Source organism: Vespula vulgaris, chromosome 21 (assembly GCF_905475345.1).
Source record: "Vespula vulgaris chromosome 21, iyVesVulg1.1, whole genome shotgun sequence".
NCBI lineage: Eukaryota > Metazoa > Arthropoda > Insecta > Hymenoptera > Vespidae > Vespula > Vespula vulgaris.
In genome coordinates this window covers 2,428,004-2,445,210 of record NC_066606.1, presented here as the reverse complement: position 1 = coordinate 2,445,210, position 17,207 = coordinate 2,428,004, and the positions used below count along the sequence as shown (strand labels likewise).

The 17,207-nt window shown below is 28.2% G+C and overlaps 4 protein-coding genes across 13 annotated transcripts; 1 reads left to right on the top strand and 3 right to left on the bottom strand.

Annotated features, from left to right (window-relative positions):
• Positions 1 to 256: 256 nt before the first annotated feature.
• Positions 257 to 5,052, bottom strand: LOC127071431 (major facilitator superfamily domain-containing protein 6). Of its 7 annotated transcripts, none has more exons than XM_051010698.1 (10): positions 3,466 to 4,298; positions 2,898 to 2,984; positions 2,481 to 2,773; positions 2,074 to 2,401; positions 1,737 to 1,927; positions 1,486 to 1,622; positions 1,253 to 1,368; positions 913 to 1,158; positions 695 to 841; positions 257 to 596 (listed from the first exon to the last, which is right to left on the bottom strand). In XM_051010698.1, exons 1-10 carry the CDS (start codon positions 3,470 to 3,472, stop codon positions 526 to 528), a joined length of 1,623 nt encoding a protein of 540 aa, XP_050866655.1. In that variant the 5' UTR covers positions 3,473 to 4,298; the 3' UTR covers positions 257 to 525. The 7 variants fall into 7 exon arrangements, with proteins under 7 accessions (XP_050866655.1, XP_050866656.1, XP_050866659.1 ...); XM_051010699.1 differs by having other exon boundaries at positions 2,898 to 2,981; positions 3,466 to 4,297; XM_051010702.1 differs by lacking the exon at positions 3,466 to 4,298 and adding an exon at positions 4,607 to 5,052 and having other exon boundaries at positions 258 to 596; positions 2,898 to 2,981.
• Positions 3,960 to 12,456, top strand: LOC127071430 (transferrin). 3 transcript variants are annotated; one of them, XM_051010695.1, is made up of 15 exons: positions 5,331 to 5,549; positions 5,782 to 6,021; positions 6,461 to 6,563; positions 6,637 to 6,770; positions 6,845 to 6,972; positions 7,583 to 7,727; positions 7,841 to 7,998; positions 8,109 to 8,230; positions 8,312 to 8,463; positions 8,609 to 8,855; positions 8,927 to 9,075; positions 9,167 to 9,331; positions 9,487 to 9,707; positions 9,907 to 10,062; positions 12,106 to 12,456. In XM_051010695.1, the coding sequence occupies exons 2-15, from the start codon at positions 5,934 to 5,936 to the stop codon at positions 12,286 to 12,288; spliced, it is 2,151 nt and encodes a 716-aa protein (XP_050866652.1). In that variant the 5' UTR covers positions 5,331 to 5,549; positions 5,782 to 5,933; the 3' UTR covers positions 12,289 to 12,456. The 3 variants fall into 3 exon arrangements, with proteins under 3 accessions (XP_050866653.1, XP_050866652.1, XP_050866651.1); XM_051010694.1 differs by having other exon boundaries at positions 5,331 to 5,721; XM_051010696.1 differs by lacking the exons at positions 5,331 to 5,549; positions 5,782 to 6,021 and adding an exon at positions 3,960 to 3,986.
• LOC127071432 (isoaspartyl peptidase/L-asparaginase-like) lies at positions 9,933 to 12,112 on the bottom strand. The gene is made up of 4 exons (XM_051010705.1): positions 11,749 to 12,112; positions 11,354 to 11,585; positions 10,922 to 11,277; positions 9,933 to 10,657 (listed from the first exon to the last, which is right to left on the bottom strand). Exons 1-4 carry the CDS (start codon positions 11,911 to 11,913, stop codon positions 10,181 to 10,183), a joined length of 1,230 nt encoding a protein of 409 aa, XP_050866662.1. The 5' UTR covers positions 11,914 to 12,112; the 3' UTR covers positions 9,933 to 10,180.
• Positions 12,411 to 17,173, bottom strand: LOC127071429 (cytoplasmic dynein 2 intermediate chain 1). 2 transcript variants are annotated; one of them, XM_051010693.1, is made up of 15 exons: positions 16,982 to 17,173; positions 16,027 to 16,698; positions 15,843 to 15,962; positions 15,584 to 15,765; positions 15,284 to 15,434; positions 15,049 to 15,204; positions 14,816 to 14,956; positions 14,430 to 14,738; positions 14,171 to 14,343; positions 13,869 to 14,088; positions 13,474 to 13,756; positions 13,350 to 13,408; positions 13,104 to 13,258; positions 12,892 to 13,024; positions 12,411 to 12,822 (listed from the first exon to the last, which is right to left on the bottom strand). In XM_051010693.1, exons 1-15 carry the CDS (start codon positions 16,991 to 16,993, stop codon positions 12,700 to 12,702), a joined length of 2,889 nt encoding a protein of 962 aa, XP_050866650.1. In that variant the 5' UTR covers positions 16,994 to 17,173; the 3' UTR covers positions 12,411 to 12,699. The 2 variants fall into 2 exon arrangements, with proteins under 2 accessions (XP_050866650.1, XP_050866649.1); XM_051010692.1 differs by having other exon boundaries at positions 12,411 to 13,024.
• Positions 17,174 to 17,207: the final 34 nt, after the last annotated feature.

Here is a 17,207-nt window from a genome sequence, read left to right as displayed (position 1 = left end):
ATCATATGTTTGTAAGAACTGTGACTTTCAAATGATAATATCGAAAATAATAATGTTTGTAATCGTTATCTGATATACATATATATACATATATATATATATATATATATATATATATATTATGTCACATTGATTTTAAAATTGTGGTTATTACATTATCTCTTTGAGTTATTTAAATGTTAATTATTCTATTCTATTACTTTCATTTATAATGATAATTGTAAAACATAATTATGTATTTATAATTTTTATTACACACATACGTATATTCATTTTAGTTTATAATAATTATCATAAACAATATTTATCGTTTCTCAATGTATAAAACAATGTTGTTAATCTTATTTTATTTTCTATATATGTACGTTATCTTATTAACAAATGTTTAAAAAAATAATATACTCTTGTTATATTCTTGTTATTACGAACAAGAATTTGAGTATATGCATACATATATATGTATGTATTTTTTATAAATATATTTAACAAATATCTAGATATATATTTATTTTGTTTACGATATTGTTATTTTTCAGCAACAGTACATTCCATATTTGCTTCCTCTGGTGACTTCCATTCACCCTGTCCTCGAGTATCTACGATAGTAAAAATTTTGGTTATATCGTATATATATACACATACACACACATATATCTTATTAAGGATGTTTCATTTATATTTTTTCATTTTTTACCTGGTGTCTTGTGTTTTAAATAAATAATATGTAAAAATACGTAAATTAACGAAGACAATATGGCTATTGTAGCAAAAATTTGCAAAGTAATTACACCTCCCATTTCTTTGTATAAAATTCCACCAAATAAACTACCAATTGCGTAACCTGTTAAAAAAAATTTAACATGTAGTCGAATTGGATTGGCGAGAGATCGAAAATTACTTCAAAGGAAATACCTAAACCATCGTCCATTCCAGCGACAATTCCTTGAACAGTAGCCGATGTTCCTGGAGGAGACACTGCGCTTGCATATGCAACTATAGTTGTATAACAAAGTGCATAGGTTGGGCCTTGCATAAAGAACTCGATAAGTACGACCCACCAAGGTGTTGATGCGAAAGATATCAATGCGAGTCGTATAGAATAACATAATAAACAAAACGCAAAACTGTATCCATATCCAATTTTTTTCAATATTTTCCCTATAAGTTACGAGAGTCGGTCGATGTACGTTATTTTACGTTGAATAATTATTGTTCTTTATTTCTAAAAGAAAAAATAATAATAATAAATTACCAGATAACGAAAAGAATATTACTTCGCCTCCTAACGTTTGAGCCGCTACTATCAGTCCTTCTATTAATTTAATTTTGTCCATATAACCTGTAGCCTTTGAAAGATCCTCTAAGTACCTATTAGAAAAATCTATTTGTTTTACATATATATTTCCATCTATCTTATGCAATATAATAATTTCTTTTTTCTTTTCTTTTCTTTTTTTCTTTTTCTTTTTTCTTTCTTTTTATTACCAAAATAAAAAGTATATCATGAAGCTGTCAAGAATACCGGCGAGTGTGGCAAAGCATAAAAATATGAATATTGGTTTCAACTTCAATAGATTATAAACGTCTTTCATGATGCTCGTAGATCCTGACATAATAGGTAACTGCAAAAAAAAAAATATATATATATATTTGATATATTTAAATATATTGGTAAAATTTAATTGACATCGTTAGAGTGTAGAGATGATCTTATAGAATATATATAATTAAGTCACCTTTAATTTCGTACAACATAGCAAGTCGATAGAGGTAAAAATAAAAACAAGTATAAAAGACGGTGTATACGTCTTTATAGTTTTCCCCTGAGACCATAAATCTACGGCATAACCAGCTAAAAAGGCAGAAATACCAAAACCTACAGTACCCCAAACACGTTGTCTGCCATATCCCATTTGACCACCTTCTCCTAAAAATATAAACAATGTGTACGCAAATAATAATCGTCGTTTTAATTAATTATCCTATTTTTAATCCACTTTTATCTTTTATCTGATTATTATATACAATTATAATAGAAAAAAAAAATATTTACGTTATTTTGACAATATGTACCTAATACATCGAAACAAATTGCATCGCTGATACAATTCGATATGTTGAAACCTATGTTACCAAGCGACATTAAAAGCACAAAACTCCAAAATGTCATAGATATATATAAATTATAATTATCTTCTAAAATCAGACTTGTTCTTGTACAATTATTATTATTATTATTATTATTTATTGAACAATTAGAGACTTTTGTTACATCGATCAAACAAAACGCGTTCGATGATTCTTCTGTATTCATTTCTACGAAAGACGAATTATTTCCATTATCGCATATCCAACGACACATTGCATTTTCCTTCTTTACGCAATTCGAAGTTGCTGCATCCTAACGAAAGAAGATTTGAACAAAGATAAATCAATAACGTTATTTCTAAAAACCGTAGGAAATATACTATATTACTCACATAAAACTCGCAGTCGTATAACGACGAACACGAAATATCATTGTAATCGATTGAAATTTGATTCGGTATTGCCGGTACAAAATATATACATATGTAACAACCACTTGTTATCGTTAATAAAGCAACAAAAATCGATTTCCTCCAGGTATAAAAATGATCCACTAAGAATCCAAATACTGGTTTAGCAATGAGAAATAAAATTGGAAGTACCGCGGTAACACTACCCATAACTACAGGTGAAACGCCAAGTTGTTTACCATATACCGGTAAAAAAGGAAGTATAGGACCCATAGCTAAAATAAAATATTACAAAGTTCGATTGGTCGAATTAAATACTGTATATTAGATTTAACTATATTCTTTTTTTTCCTTTTTGACGAATAAATGTCTCATTGATACATAATATTTCTCACTTACCTCCCATGAAGAAGAAGTAATGTAGTTTTACAGGCAACTGAACGTAATTTATCTTCATCGTTTCAATCTTTTCCCTATAGAGATCTACTTTATTTATTTAAATAAATTAAAAATATTAAAAGTTACAATAAATAAATTTGACACACAGAAACACATATATATACATATATGCATATATGATATAAATAAATAATAAATAATAAAATTATACGAATTTCAATCTATTATATGATTTTAATCGAAAAAAACGAATTGTATTTAATTATCGTTACTATATTTTAATTTATATCTTATCTTGTTTATTGTTAAACTTTACCACGACGATGTAAATTACGGCGTGTTTTGGAACTATTATGTGTCGATAACACGTGTAGTTTCTATCATGGTAAATTAATTATTTATCTTTCTACTTCTTTTTATATCAGCTACATTCGTCTTTAGAGAAAAAAATATATTTCATATTTATAATATTAATGCAGTGTTACAATTCCAATAATAATTTTAATTCACGACAATTCGATTATTCTCAAAAGTATTTTATGATAGAATTGGTCAAACATATGATTACCTAACATAAAGAAACGGATAAACAATTTGGAGTGAGCAGTAAATACGAATATATATATATATATCACTCAATTAAAATATAATAATTATCATTTATGAATGTTCGAACATATTTTATAATAAGTATCTACACATCCTCGTAACATTGTTGGTTAGAATGCACTTCATATGTCAACGATGTATTTATTACATATCTAACACTTCTCACTAAAATATATCTTTAAATTTATCATAAAAATCACAATTCATAATTAAAACGTACGTGGTAATGAAGTAATAATTTAAAAATAATAAAAAAAAAATATATATATATAAATCACAGTTTCCCCATCAGAATGAAATAACTTCTTCTAGTTCAATGGACCGTCACTATGGAGCGCTGTTTACGGTCACTCATGTTTGTCGAAATATAAAAATAGATATTTATAATAACTTTAATAATTTAGAACGCTGTACAATTCGACGATTTATTTTCAACGAAAAGAAGATCAACTCTATGAGCAATTGCTTCTTTTGTTCACGGTAAATTGATCATTTTATCAAACGTTGTTATCAATTTCCACTCTGATAAGATATTTAGCTTTCTTTTTCTCGTTTTAATGTATTATATAAAGAAAAACAAAATGATGTGATGTCAAGGGTCGACAACTTTCTCTTTCCGCGAAACAAACGCAATAATTATGTTCTGAAAAAATATTCTACAATACATAGTATTGTACTGGCCGGTTATGGATAAAAAAAAATGTTCAAATATAATAATATAGTATGTAATCATTTCTAATCGCATTTATAAGATCTATAATAACATTTAATCATTTTTTATCATAGATATAAAATAGACACGGTCAAACGCGCGCGCGCGCGTGCACGCATAGTATATTTCTTAGAATAATTAAATAATTATTTACCTCGTACAGTTTGCAGAATTAAGTCACGGTATTGAACTTTTCTCACAGTTTTTATATAACCTTTATGTTTCTTTTTTCTTATTTTATTGATTTTTTTTTTTGATATATCAATGTATCATTCCAAGTGAATGATAACGCATCGCTACTATTTTGGACTTGAAGTAGATGAGAAGATCGAAATGCTCTGATTAATTTTATTAGAATTCATGCACAACGTGGCAGCACTAAACTTACCGTTTATAAGAATCGTATATTGTTAGACAAAACACATTGGGATATAATGCAAATTATCTTGACAATGATAATGTATCTAACTTATCTTCGCGACATAACGTAGACAAACATTTCTCAATTGAATGGTATACGAAACTGTGTGTATTATCTTTATTGCTATATGATAATTGTTTCGTAAAAAAGTAAATGAGAAATATAAATATTAAAATAAATAAGGAACATCTTTATTAAAGAGTGTGTAAACAATTCTGAAATTCATTTCTGTCAAACGATTATGTTTAATTAATAATCCGCGCTAGCGATCGCGTCATCGTTTCAATGTTACATAGAGAGCTTGTTAATCACGCAACTACTGTTCTTTTATTTTATACAGTAGTAAAAGGCGGAAATGATATTGAATTTATCGAATTACCAATTTATCGAGAAAAATGACAAAGCGATAATAATATGATTAGATTAAAATATATAAAATATTTCAACTATATAAAAGATACATAGATGCATATATGCATGTATGAAAACATGTATGATAAAAACAATATAATATAAACAAATATTTACATATATTGTTTTTACATATATTCTGCATATATGTGTGTGTGTATTAGACAAAATAACGTAATCAGAAATTTAATGCGAACGTATTGCGACGAGGAGAGTTGAATAACTGGCTAATATCCTCCCCCACTCTTTTCTCTTCGCGGCAACCATAAGCTTAATAATAATAATTCCAGTTCCCGAAGTGGCAACAGTTTCGGACGAAGCGGAGATGTTATGTGGTCTCGTTTTAATTCGGTACGAAACGTTCGGGAGATCAGCTACTATATATCAGCTTTTCAAGATTGAAAGAAAGATATATGTTAATCCTTTCCTCGTTCAATGTCCTTGGCTGATCTTCTTCGAAGACAGAAGTTGACGGAACGGAGACAACTACATATATGACGTATCACATATTTACTTACTTACTTATTTACGTATGCGTTTAGTTTCGTCGAGCGTGAAATTGATACGTTTCAAATAGTAGTCGCTCGTAATGTTTTTCGAAAGTACAAAGAAGAGCTCGTTCTATCGCGAATTAAAAGTGATAAATGAAAATCGCCCATCGCGATCTCTCGGTAACGTTACGACAACGTATTTTCCCGTTTATTCTCTCTGACGATATTTTCTCATCGCAGATATATCAGTGACTAAATGTCCGTTGCTCTCGAATCATCCTTCCGATGTTTCTATTTAAGTCGACGCGAAAGTAAAAAGTGAAAGTAAAGAAAAATTACCTTATTTCTGAGGAGAGGTGATATCACACGCAGGTGAACGTGAGTCTGCAATAATGAATGTCCGGTCTATTTTTTACCATATTTTATTCTATGCCGTGATTTTTGTATTAAATGAATGTGATGTCGTTTATGCTGAAAAACGTAAGTATCGATATTGACGTTGATAACATTTTTATTTTTTATTATGTGACATTCAATTTTGGATGTCTTTTAATAACGATCTCTTTATTAGGAGACATTCAAAGTATATGCATCTCTATTTATTTGATCAGTATTTTTATTAATTAATGATAATGATTTTATAAAATAAAAAATGATCATTAGATATACATGAATATTTTGATCAGTATAAATAATTAAGTGTCGGCTTTATATTCAATATTATATTACTTAACGATATTTTATAATAAATATTGATCACATTTATCTAAAGTACATCTTAAAAAGCTTTGAAAAATATTGACTCAATAAATATCGTTCCAAAAAGTACGAACGTATATATAGATCGTGTTATCTTTCTTACTCCATAGTTTATTATTTATTTCAATTTATTTTTTATTCAATTTTTATTCTCTTTTAGTGAAAATATGCGTCGTTGAAAGTGTCAATACCAACAAAACGATTAACAAAATCTGTCCGAATATGAAAATTTTTCCATTTCAATGTGTCATTGCGAAAAACAGGTAATTTTGATATCATCTTATTTAATTATTTATTATTACGTTATATCAGATATTTGACAATGTAAATCGACAGGTTCGATTGTTTACGAAAATTAACGACTGGCGATGCCGATATAACGTTGTTGCAAGCGGAAGATCTTTTAGCAGCGTCAATGTATAACAAGTATAGTTTTCTAGTCACCCACGAATTAAGACTCTTCTCTGAGGGTAAATTAAACGAAGGACATAGCTGTCGACATTTGATTCGATTGTGCAACTGAAAAATTTTTCCCTTTTTTCAGCTAAACAACAATTCGAAATGGTAGCTTTAGTACGACGAAATATTAATAACATGTGGGATACCAAAGAGAAAAGATTTTGTCACCCTGGATTTGAAACTACTGATACTTATACCAAAGCTCTTTCGATGGTCAGTATGGTATTTACGATTTTATAGGATTTATTCCGAGAATAAGATCGGAAATATTTAAAGGGGAAGAATTTCAGAACATTAAAATAATAAAAGAAATTAATTAGAAATTGAAGTAAAATTAAGTGATACCATACGTTCGTTCGAGAAAAAAATTATAGCGATTTAAAAACGAAATTAAATATTTCCTTCTTATCCCGGGACACCTAGTATAACATTGGATCGTGTTTTAAATTGTGTTAGTTTTGTCAATTTTCTTTGTCTTTTTTTCTTCTACGAGTTCGTTCAAACATCGTGAAAAAAAGAGCATGAATAATTTAAATGCGATTACGTACAGTAACGTTTTTACAATTAAACAAGGAAAAATCAATGTAAAGCATATCGATAGAATGTATTCACCTGAGAAATTCTTAGAAAAACTTTATGTCGAGTAAGCGTTCTTTTTTACTTGACTTTTTTATAAGTTCTCAATTGGCAATTAGAAATTACGGTTAGCGATTGGAGGACGGGAACAAAAAAAAAAGAAAAGAAAAATACCAACACGAATCTTCGATTATAAATAAAATGACAAAAAGCGTAACAAATGAAATAAGATAATCTTTGCTCGTAGTATTTCGAAAATTGGATTATACCTAAAGAATGCGATCCAGAAAAAACATTGTTAGAAAATAGAGTAGCACGATTGTCTGATTATTTCGAAGCGGCTTGCATCGCTGGTCCATGGATCGCTGACGCAACGTTCGACACAAAACTAAGTACGTAATTTCGTTACCGCATAAATTAAAGAATTTATTTTGATAGATTAACACCTAAGTATGTACCTCGAAATTAACGCATAACATATGTATTTGTTGTTTTTTCTTTGTAGAATCAAAGTACAAAAATCTTTGTTCACTTTGCGACAATTCAGCTAGTTGTTATACCGGTGACAAGTATTATGGACGAGACGGTGCTATATTATGTTTAACTGATAATGTTGGTGACATTGCATGGGTTAGATTAGACGATGTTCTTCAATATTTCAAGGTAAAATGATACGACGATTAATTGTATAAATTGATATTATTGTAGGATACATATATATCTATCTTAATATCACGATTAACATTCATGCATTTTCTAACATTCATACAAAGAATGTCGAAGCTAACAAGGAAGATTATGCATATCTCTGTCCCGATGGTATGACGAGATCAGCAAAAACTGACAATCCATGTATTTGGCTGAGACAACCTTGGCCAGTTATCGTCGCTAGAAAGTATTTATTTAAGTTTATGCATATTTTATAAATTGTATATTTTAATGGTCGCACTAATTCGGTTTAATTATTTCATTCCAGTAAAGTAGCAGAGATGGCCGTTGATATGATCGATTTAACAATCAATTCGAAGAATGTATGGAAGAATACACTTCAAGATCTTTTAGCGCCTTATCATTCGACGTTTGTTAAAACGGAATCTTTGGAATCACCGACAGATTATTTGCGACGATGTAATGTATATAAAAAATAGATTACAAAATGTATATATTGAGAATATGATATATTAGGCGTGTGTTACAAGAAGGACGAAAAAAAGATCGTTAAGATAATTTTCTATCGATATAACAAATCTATTGTTGTTGTTCCTTATCGAAGATCCTGGTTTCTTGAGTGCCAACGATCGTGCGACATGTCAACCTTCCAGACGTGTACGTTGGTGCGTTTCCTCAGATATAGAAGATCAGAAGTGTCGATGGCTAAGAGAAGCGTCCTTCGTATACGGTATCGAACCTGCTATATCGTGCATTCAGGAATCTAACAGAATTTCTTGTCTCGAAGCAATAAGAGATCAACGTGCTGATATATTTGTGAGCAGACCCGAGGAACGTCTCGAAGTTAGCAAGTGAGAGATATTTAAATACGTGAATATTATATGAAAAAAATATCCTCGTAGTGCTTAGATCATTGTTTCAGAAAGCGATTGAAACCTATATTGCAAGTAACATCCAATAAAAAAAACGATTTCAACAGAATCGTCGCAATCGTTAAAAGTAATTCCGTATTCAAAAGTTTTAAGGATTTGAAAGGAGCTAAAGCCTGTTTTACGGGATATGAAAGTATAGGTGAAGTGAATTTTACATTTTATAGAAATGTATTACTATATCTTTAAAAAGTTTTTAACATTTCGAAGATAAATCATAAAAATTATTACAGGTTGGAACTCATTCGTAACAATTATGAAAAATATATCGAAAGACAATTGGGGTTGTTCGAGTGTTAAAGCTGTTGGAAATTTTTTGGGAGACAGTTGTGTACCAGGAATATTATCTGTTAAGAATATAGATGCTCCACGGAATTTGTATTCCTTGTGTACAACAGGTAAGATAAGTTTATTTGCTTTATATTATATAATATATATTAATATATTTATATAATATAAAAATATAATTACTCCAACTATATTTTTACACAAGATGTGTTGTTGCAACGATAGAAAAAGAGAGAATAATAGACGTATTCGAATGTTTCTTTAGATATGAATGTTGATGACGATATTAATACATTGTCTTGCCTAACATCTGGTCGTGCCGATGTGGTTTTCGTCAATTTAAAAAATGTACGAAAAGAAATCAATATATCAAATACAGAATCATCAAATTTAACAAACGGAAAGTATAGAATTTTGTGTGCAAAAGAAACAGAAAAGGGAAAAGAAGAAGAAATGTGTTCCTTAACATGGACTACGCTTGGCGCGGTAATTCAATTATTCAATATTTAACTTAAAATAAAATTACTGTGATTTTAGCAGCTATATAAATAATAATAATAATAATATACATTTTATTTTTTTATTAATTTTCTAATAAATATACAATCAACACAAATATTTCGTATATTACGAAATATTGCGTTGTTGCATGTATCTGTTCTTTATATATATCTTTCTTTTGTAGGTAGTAGCGCATGAAAATATTACCGATTTGAGATACAATGAAATTTATTCGATGTTGCTTAGTATGGATCAATTATTTGGAACAAATACCAAGGGATATACTAGTGCTTTCTCTTTGTACGGGACATACGATGATCATCAAAACGTTATTTTTCCAGTAAGTAATAACAATTTCCTTTATCCAACTCTTAATAAAACGCCATAAAATATTTGATAGTCGATTGGTAAAAAGTAAGCGAAATGTCGTCTTATTTATTTAAATAAATTCGATAGATCTATCTAGATACTTCGCACATGCAATCGAGTGGACGATTTAAATCTCTTATTTCTTCAAGGAATTTATCACACTTGTTACATCCATAATAAATGTAACCATTTCGACAACAGGCCCATGGAAAATGTAAGGTCTTAAACGAGACTGATGGTTCCCCTTTGTTGTTCAAAGCTATAACTCCAATTTCTGATTCTCCTGTTTCTTTCTGAAACTTATCTAATTCGTTGTTTATTTCCAACATCATCGTGGTCTTCGAATTAAATCTTCTAACGATTTTCCGAGCCGGTGCATATTTATATATCGTTTTGTCATTACCCGAAAGAGAACAACAACCGTTTTCATCCGCATAAATTCCACAGCCAATAACGGTACCGACCGCACTAATGCTTCCCATCGTTTTTATGGTTTCTTCCATTGTTGAAATTCCACTTGATAAACGTTTCTTTCGATCGTAAGCAACCGCACCCACCGTACGAGCCTTTTTTTGTAATAAAGTATCTACATTTAATTTCTTTTATAATATTAAGGGCAATTTGACAAATTCGCGGCTCTTTCCTTTTTCTTTTTTCATTTTACGAATGAAATCTCGTAAGATGAAATTACGAATCGATATTGTATAAAAAAAAAAAAAAAACAAATTATACGATAATTATACATAATTAAGATAATAAGACAGGGAAGATATAATTTAATTTGAAAGCGAAATATTAAAAGTATGCATGATTTAAATGTTATTGCAAACCTCGTGAAACGGTATGGTAATATCTAATTTTGTCAATTCTTCATCTTCCATTTCTATCTCTTCCATTTCTAAAAAATTACATTCCGGAAAGTACATTTTAATAATCGATGTATCATTCTCTTTGCGTTTCATGTAATCGTTTTTAATGTCATTTGCACACTTGATTAAGAAATCATCAGTAGAATCAGAACTAGAAGATATATCATAATATTCTTCCTCGCTTTCATCAATAAAACGAATAGTATCAGTTGGCATGAATTTCCTCATTAATATAGGAAGATTAGCTTCTTTTGCCAATTTTGTAGCACCATTTTCTACAATGAGCACGTGATCCGTATTTTTTAAAACTTCTCTTGCTAAATAATGTAAACAATTATTATTATTTTTTTTTCTAAGATTTCTTATTATGAAACATATCGTTATGGCGCTAACCTAGTTTAATGGGATGTTCAATGCCTTGAATTAAACCTATGAAACCAGCATCAAGATCGTTAGTCATTATACCTGCATCCCAAACGATTTCATCGTTAGTATGCATAGGTGCTTCCTTCGTGTAATTTAAGTACAGCGTGTCTTCCATGCATGAAATTGCTATCTCTATTGCATCAACAGCCGTATATCCATCGATAAGATTTTTATATGCCTTCAATGCAGCATTTTTAACCTACATTTATAAAAATACATTTTACCTTCAATCCTATTTCAAAAAATATTTGAGATATTGTAAAAGAATATCTCGTTGTTGCGTGATTATAATACCTTATTATTCTATGAGAATAATAATATTTTAAAATAAAAAATTTGAATTATAAAATACAGTATTATACCGCTTCGAGCATCAATTTTTGTTTTTTTTTTGGTATTTTTCCTGCACCACCGTGAACTATAACGGTAGGATCAACGTATGGTGGTGGTATAGTTTCTTTGAGTAATCTTGTTTCGACATTTATTCTTGCTAAAATTTGTTCTATCCAAGAACAATAATCACACATTGTGCTTTATAAAATTTAGAGATATTACACACGACACGCAAAAAAATCTTTCCAGTATTAATAATAGCGTACGCTTGCTAATATATTTTCCCTTCGTACTACGTAGAGAAAATGGATTTTACATTATTTAAATCCAAGATATAAAATGATTACACCGAAATTTCTTTTTCCTTTTTTTTTTCTTTTTTACAGGAAGAATCACAACATCTACAACTTGAAGTTAGCAAGTTACAACAAATTCGAAATTACGACGACATTGTAAAAGAAATAATGATACAACCAACTTGCAACAGTGCACAGAATTGGAGTTCATGTTTCGACAAAATTAATTTATTAGGATTATTAATTTTAATTGCACTTTTTACTATAAATTGATTATAAAATGTAAATGAATATCACAATGTTTTCTATTCCCCGTGAAATTAACTTTATAAATATAAATACTATATACACACAGATATATATGACTATATTAACAAAATAGATAGAATAGCATGTATATATTTTTGTTTTATTTACAATTTATATAAAATTTCTTATAGTGCAATATACACTCAAACCTTGTTTAAAATATTTTAAGAACATATTCAAATAATGATAAGATTCAACAGAGTACCATAATAATTCTTATAATAAATGACTTGCTTGGATTGTCTTTTTTAAAAATACTTATTAATAGAATATATAATTAACAGGAGACTGTTGAATAATGATCGTAAATATCTCAAATGATCGATACATCAATACATTTCTTTGCAGTATTTGTTACTTATTATCTTATATTTATTATAAAAGTGTAATATAGTTCAAAAACGAATGTAGTTCTTTTTCAAATTCAGCTTTTTCGGAACAATAAGATTCCTTTTTTAATTTATATACTAACACAGTACCAAGATTTGTTCCAAGTATCTGAAAAATTTTTGTAGTAACAATTATTACTGATGCATATGATGTAATGATAATAGCTTTATTACATACCAGATATTGGGTAACTTTATCACGTTCAGTTTTCCAAGAACATAATTGCATACAATTTATATGTCCCCATTTTGTTAAAGAAGAAGTACTTACATAATGCATCTCATTGTTTTCCAAATTACATGTGTATATTCTGAAATATCATTGTTATATTAAGAATTATTCTATAAATAGATAATATATATATATTCTTTTTTATTTTATAAACTTACTGTGATTTATTATTTAAAACATAAACTGTTGATGGTTTAGATCTTGACCATTTTAATACTGTAATTTTATTTCTATAATTATCATGTTGTAACTGTAAGATAGGTTTTTCTCTGTTTGACGAATAAAGAAGAATAGTCCCATCATTACAACCAACCTGATATAAAAAGCATAAATATTTCAAAATATATTATATATATGAAATAAAATTATATATTATAATTATAATATATGATTAAAAGTCTTACCAAGAAATAAGATGCTTTAAAGGGACATATTTCAATACATGATGTATTTCCACATGGAGCTAAAATATTTCATTGCATTATTTATTTTAGTATACTATTATTAAAAATTTCAATTTAAATTTACCTATTTTGTGTCGTTTATATATTGGAGGATTTACTCTGCAATTGAGACAAGTACTATGCAATATTTCACTAGCATCAGTTGCAACAAAAACACCATTAGAATCTATGTTATCTATATGCATGTCAATAATTGTACCATTATCATTTAATTGTATAGACATGTCTTGACTTTTAATTAGCCTTATATTACCCCACTGACTAAGGCCTAAATCATTGACATTTGATTCCAAATTATAGAATACACTCCAAATGATAAAATTACCATTTTCATCTATGCTACATAACTGTTAAATTAATATAGAACAATAAATAATAGTAGTTATATTAAAATGATAAATTTACATAAATTGTTGAATAAATTTACAAATATATTAAAAAAAAAATTTATCTAACTACCTGTATAGGTATGAATTTGTTTTTACTCATTTCTGTATACACTTTTTCTGTTTTAGACAATGTACGTATTGCAACTATCTTCGAGTTATGTGTTGAAACTTCTGCATTTCCTGTTGTTGTATATGTTGGCATTCTTATAATCCAATCATTACCATTAATATTGTTAGCCACTTTGTGATGCCAGATTTCATTTTCTTTTAAATCCCAAAGGCTTATGGATCTAATATAAAAGTGTATAGTTTACGTAAAATGTAAAATCATATAATAATATAGCAAATAACGTCTATAGGAAATGAAAATACCCATCCTCTAATCCAGCAAATACAATATTGTAGTTGGTTGGATGAAAACAACATGCAGTAATAGGAGATGTAGAATAAAATAATTTTGTTGGTAAAGATGGTTCACAAATATTCCATACACATCCAATACAATAATCTGTAATATCTTTCTGATTGTGTACCGTTTCAATATCCTAATATAGTAATCATAAAAAAGAAAAATAATCATTTTATGAGTTTACATAAAATTAAATATAAGCTGTTATTAATATATACTTACATCCTCATAGGGAGCATGAATAGTCAATAAAACTTTATTTAAACTTTCAGAATAATTTATCATTGTTACTTCTCTACCAGCAAGGAAGGTTATTGAATTTATATCAAATTTGACGAAACCGTCACTTTCAGGTATTTCTTGAACATCATTTTGGAAAATAGTTCCTCCAAATTTTTTTTCTTCTAATAATGATAATATAACAGTGGCAGCACGACGTACAAAATCATTTAATTGCAATATATCGAACGATGGCTTTGTCATAACTTCTTCTAGATTAACATTATCATCACTACCAACACCAGCTTGTTCCTATAATTAATATATGTAGTATAAATTATGTAATATTTTAGAATCATATCTGTTTATGTACAAATTATCATTCATACCATAATGAATAAATTTACATCTCCTTTATCGTTTCTATGATTTCTGCAACTTATTGGAAATTGTGTCCATTTATTAACATTACATATTTCAATCGTCTGTGTTTCAGCTTCTAATTTATCATCGCCTGTTTGTGTATACATCTATATAAAATATTGATATTTATATGTTGAAATTATTTTCATAGTATTTCTGATATGACATATAAATCTTATATGAATTTCCATTAATATACCTGTTGAGTATGTAATTTCCCATAATTTCTAATAAATTCTTCATATGGTACTGGTGCACATTCCAATAAAGAAAATGTTAAAGTATTCAATTTTATCATAGTTAGTAGCTGTTTTCCTCTACTCTTCAATTTCGTTAATTTTTCAGTAGTAGTTAGCTGTTATTATAATTAATTATAGTTTAATATAATGAAATATAGTTTTATAAACATTTAATATATTAATAGGGCACAATACCTTTTTATTACTATTATCTTTAGTTTTAGAAAAGTCAATCAATGCAACTTGTGAAAGAGATGGTAACTTTGTAAAATCACCAGACCTAGTATCTTCGAAACCCTCATCCATTGACAATGGTAATGACTTATTTTCAAATAATTTATCCTCACTATTCAAATGAATATGTATTAATAAAATAAAAAATGAAGGATTTCGTTTTTCTTTTCTTTTTTAACTTTATATTATATTTAAAAAAAAATCAGAATAAAAGATTAGAAACTTTTTTCTTTAGTAATAAATTTTAAGAATATAACAAACCTATACTCTTTGTTAATTGTTTGCTGGAGATCTGATAATGGTAGTGGTATATTCTGTCCTTTTGTAATCATTGTTTCTATTATCATTGCTCTTCTTTTTGCTTCAGCTAATTCATAATGACCAGAATCATGCATATCTTCCTCTTCCACTTTATGATTGTTTGCATTATGTACTACTTTTTGCTGAAATAAAATGTAATTGAAAATAAAATAAGTATTATTGTCTTATATTTATTTTATATAAAAATTGATAATATTACTTGTTCTTTAGTAGAAAGTTCAATTGGACTTTGATATAAATTAATTTCATTTTCACTTGAACTTTCACTGGCCTCTAATATTTCATCATCTGTGCATTCTTCAAAATCTGATTCATATTCCTGAAATATAAAAATAAATTATCCTCTATATCACAGATTATATGCTAGATAATCTATAACATACCTCAAAATCATCTGCATAATAATTGTCATCGTGTTTATTTTGATCGATATTTTTTTGCTTAGATATTACCTTTGTTGTTATTTCTCTTTTCTTAGGCAGCTCTTGTTTAGAATTGTCTTTACGCATAAGTGAATGTAATACTTTTACTTCTTCTGAGCTTAAAGTTCTAGAGTTTCTACGTATTTTAGATTGTGAATCAGTTTTATTTATTGATGCAGAATTATTTGATATTGTTTTACTTGTAACTTTTTTTACTGCTTCCTTTTTTTCTTTAGAACTATTACCACTTAAATTTGACTTTGGTATATATGTAGTACTCAAACCTCTTTTTTCAGAATACGTGCTTTGATGTTTTTTTAAAGGCTTTGTATCTGTATTATGAGTTAAATGACTTTTTTTCACACTACTATCTCGTGTCTTATTGCTGACTATGTTTGACGTAGACAAAGATTTTAGATTATTGGATTTTGATGTGACTATCTTGTTTGATACTTGTTGATTTATCGAAATTTCTTTTTGAGAAAAACTAGGCTTCTTTTGTTTGAAGGAACCTCTTGATACATAACCACTGGAGGAAGTCTGAGGAAGTTCAAGCTGTTCATCATCAGCTTTTCTACGACTACTGGGCTTTTGTGACTTTGAATACCCATGAGTTTCAACTTTAGTTGTTTCCTGTAATTGTATTATTACATTGAAAACAAAAATTAAAATTTATTAGAATTATACATGACACAATCACATTTTTTGTTTCTTAATTCAATAAATATAAAAGTATTATGGAAAGTGAAATAACCTAATTGTGTAGTGTTTAAGTTTATACGAACGTACAGTGATGTATGTCTATGAAAATAGTGCGTGCACAAAAATGCGTGCATATAGGAAGGAAAAAGCACTTAGTAGCTTTTCACTACTTAATATAATGTAACTACACCAAGATCATAATGTAGAATCTTGCCTTCTTAGACATATTGCTATTAACCAATCAATAACAATTAGGAACTATCAATACATTAACTGGGATTATCTTCATATGATATTAACAGATGTCGCTCAAATTAAATAAACGCAAATTTAAATACATTTAAACAAGTTATTTTTATAAGGATCTTTGTAAGACTGCTTTTATTGGAATATTTTTTATGGATTATTGTCATCTATAAATACACACAGGATTAAACAAG